The following is a 3475-nucleotide window of genomic DNA, read 5'->3' as shown; positions in this document are numbered from 1 at the left end:
ACAGCATCAAGGAGCTTTTGATGGTAGTTAACATACTGTAGATGGTATACAGTCCAAAGGTTGAAAAATTACCTTTTGTTTGGCTGCCTTTGGTCCAGTGTTAAAGATTGTTATTTTCAGTCAGCCTACCAGCCTAAGAATGTTAATACTTTGAAACTTGACGAATGTGGTTTGCTCCCCTTTCCACCAAAAGTATATTTTTGGCATGCGGGCTGAAATGTTCGATCTCATATCCAGAGTAAGGTGAAGGTGAAACGTGACTGAGCTGCTGATGGAATATAAGTCTGGACCTAAACTAACCGAGATATTAAGCACTGACTCAGTTCACTGTTGAAGAAAATAACATATTTCCATTCAATTTCACAGCTTTCATGGCAGAATTAGAGGTCTAAAGGCATCATTTGTAAATTGATCTGAACAAAAACCCAGATGATAATTCTCAGCTGGTCTGTGCTGTTTACATCCATTTGTGGTGGATTAGTAGGGCAGTCTCTAGAACTGCATTACTAGCAGGCCATACAGGTGTAAGAACCACTATAGGAGGTCAACGTAATTTTTGAAACCCTATAAATAAGCATTTGTTCCCTTAAAATGGCTTAAATGCAGCATGACAGCCTAACCCCACTCACTCACAAGCTCTGATGCTACATGGAGAGAGACACTGCACCATTTCACACTGCTAAAGTGTGTGTTTTGTTAATCAGGAGAGGAAAGCTGTAATTTGTATGACGGGAAGTCTGGAACAAAGAGGAGGTGCTGTTCTGGTGAGACAGAGGAGAGAAAAAGGCATAAAAATATCTACACTGCCTAAGAGCACGCTGGAAAAGTGGTGGCAGATGAAACGAAACAAAATTTCACTAATGAAAATCATCCAGCAATAAAACACTTACAGTAATGTAACGAGTTGTTATTGACGGATGTTATCTTTAGATGTGTCTCCTCTGTGTCTCTGAAACAGTGCGGTCATAAATAATAAGAAACATCAGAGTGCACAGAGACCTTCTGACTACACTATCAAAAGTCTACAAATGTTAAATGAACTCCTAATAGGACCACTGACAGCTTGGCCGCAGCCTGCAAGTTGATGTGACTGCCGTAGTTTGACTGTAGTTAATGAAAGTGTTGTGTTGGTATGAACAGAAGGAGCTGTGCAACATGATCCTGGACTGCTGCGCTCAGCAGAGGACCTACGAGAAGTTTTTTGGCCTGCTGGCTGGGGTGAGACACACACACACACACACACACACACACACACACACACACACACACACACACACACACACACTCTTCATCTGCACAATCGTGCGAACAGTGGTGCTTTAGGGAAACCTGCTTCAAAGAGTCGGTGTTTTCCATCTTCCCTTCATAGATATTTGTTAGGTATTTCTATTCTCTGCACGATGAATGTCACCATTTCACTGAGGTGCATATAAATCTTGTTGTGCACTTTTTAAAAGAAAAGAACAACTAAAAGGAAGTGCTCAAGCTTTTTATGTTTATTGGCCATGTGTCATGTTTACCTCAGATCTTTTTTGTTATTGTTATCTTAAGTTTCACTGTAATTAATTTAACTAAAGAGAGCATTCAACCTGATTTTGATGCGAAGCACTGCTTCTATCTGTTAACTGTGTGTGTGTGTGTGTGTGTGTGTGTGTGTGTGTGTGTGTGTGTGTGTAGAGGTTCTGTCTCTTGAAGAAGGAGTACATGGAGAGTTTCGAGGCGATATTTTCGGAGCAGTATGACACGATTCACCGACTGGAGACCAACAAACTGAGGAACGTGGCGCGACTGTTCGCTCACCTGCTCTACACAGATTCTGTGCCGTGGAGTGTAAGGACACAAAGAAAGATCCTCCCCAGCGTGACCATGAAACTCATTCCACTCTGGTTAGACCGTCTCTCTGTCTTTTGAATGTGTCTCACACAGGTGTTGGAGTGCATCAAGATGAGCGAGGACACCACAACGTCGTCCAGCAGGATCTTTGTAAAGATCCTATTCCAAGAGCTCTGTGCCTACATGGGTCTGCCAAAACTTAACCAGAGGCTGAAAGACCAGTACGAAAACCCACACTCCCACCACAGCCACGCACAACACTCAAACTGTACTTTACTAAAGCTGCTGCAGAGGCAGCCAAAGTTTTTACTCAGAAAACATTTAAATGTTAATGATATAGTCGAGTGAGGTAATAAATCAAATTTAAGGAAACGTAATTAGAAAAATGCGACTTCTTGCTCTTATTTGGCTACTGTTGCTCCTAGTGATAATTAAAGAGCCCGTAAATGAAGTAGGACGTAACAATAAATCATGACCTCTGCGTGTGTTACAGGACCCTGCAGCCGTTCTTTGAAGGTCTCTTTCCTCGTGATAATCCCAGAAACACTCGCTTCGCCATCAACTTCTTCACTTCTATTGGACTGGGAGGACTCACGTAAGGGCCACACTTCAAGAAACAGCATAAACACAGAAACATGGCTGTCACACAAACAGAATCAGAAAACTTTTAGCTTAACTGTGTTAGGTTTGGAATAAACTGCACTGTAAAGTGCTTTCCTAATATATGCAATAAATAATGGTTGTTTATTCTGTTAAATTCTGCTGGCCTCAAAGTGTGGGACGCTCGCTGCATCTAAAATGTCATTGGATGATGAATGTAGCAGTTTACGTTCACACAGAAACACTGAACTCTCACATTTCTCCCACATCGTTTTCTCTCCTAGTGATGAGCTGAGGGAACATTTGAAAAACGCGCCAAAGATGATCATGACTCAGAACCAGGAAGTCGAGTCATCGGACTCCTCGACATCGTCCTCGTCGTCTTCTTCGTCAGATTCCTCCTCCTCCGACTCATCCAGCGAGTCAGATTCAGACTCGTCAGACTCCTCGAGCAGCTCGGGTACGCCTGACTGAAACCTAAAGATTTACTTTCAGAAAATCACATTATTTCACTTTTATACGCTGGCACATTGTGTTATTATCAGTTTGTTGTTCTAGCTCACAGCAGTGCTGCAGTAGTTGGGAGGTTTAATATTGTAACATTAATATAATATTCCTGTTATAAAACAACGTAGTCAGGAGTGTCTCCTTCTGTTTTATTAAACCCATGTTTGTGTTCCGTTGAATGTCTGAATTTTTACAGTTTTTCATTTATGTGAGCTGCTGCTTCAGAAAAGACAACGTGTGATTTGTTTGTTTTCTTTCTTTCTACTTTTTGTCCTCCAGACTCGGACTCTAAACACAGGAAGCAGAAGAAGAGGAAAGGACAAAGTGATGAGGGGAGGAAGAAAACGAGAGAGAAGGACAAGAAGAAGAAATCTTCAGACAAGAAGCGAGCTGGACGCGGAGCAGACAAAGATGAGGACAGCGACAGCGTGAAGCGGGCGAAGAAAGACGACAGGGGGCGCGCACATGACCCGGAGGGGCGTGAACGCGACGGCGCCCGGCGGAGCAGACGAGACGACAGATCGGAAGAGGAGGA

The 3475-nt window shown here is 42.8% G+C and overlaps 1 protein-coding gene across 1 annotated transcript in view; it reads left to right on the top strand.

Moving 5' to 3' along the window:
• cwc22 (CWC22 spliceosome associated protein homolog) overlaps positions 1-3473 on the top strand; it is a gene marked incomplete at its 3' end in the record, with an annotated part of 13867 nt that extends 10394 nt beyond the window's left edge. Inside the window, exons 15-20 of the mRNA XM_013911004.1 lie at positions 1141-1218; positions 1678-1830; positions 1927-2054; positions 2327-2428; positions 2718-2893; positions 3220-3473. Of these exons, the coding sequence (XP_013766458.1) occupies positions 1141-1218; positions 1678-1830; positions 1927-2054; positions 2327-2428; positions 2718-2893; positions 3220-3473 (891 nt within the window). The remainder of the gene's footprint in view (positions 1-1140; positions 1219-1677; positions 1831-1926; positions 2055-2326; positions 2429-2717; positions 2894-3219) is intronic.
• Between the last annotated feature and the right edge of the window lie 2 nt (positions 3474-3475).

This window comes from Pundamilia nyererei, unplaced genomic scaffold (genome assembly GCF_000239375.1).
Source record: "Pundamilia nyererei isolate P.nyererei 1_Seehausen unplaced genomic scaffold, PunNye1.0 scaffold00055, whole genome shotgun sequence".
Classification (NCBI taxonomy): domain Eukaryota; kingdom Metazoa; phylum Chordata; class Actinopteri; order Cichliformes; family Cichlidae; genus Pundamilia; species Pundamilia nyererei.
The sequence above is the reverse complement of the archived record's forward strand: the minus strand, read 5'-3'. Positions and strand labels throughout refer to the sequence as shown.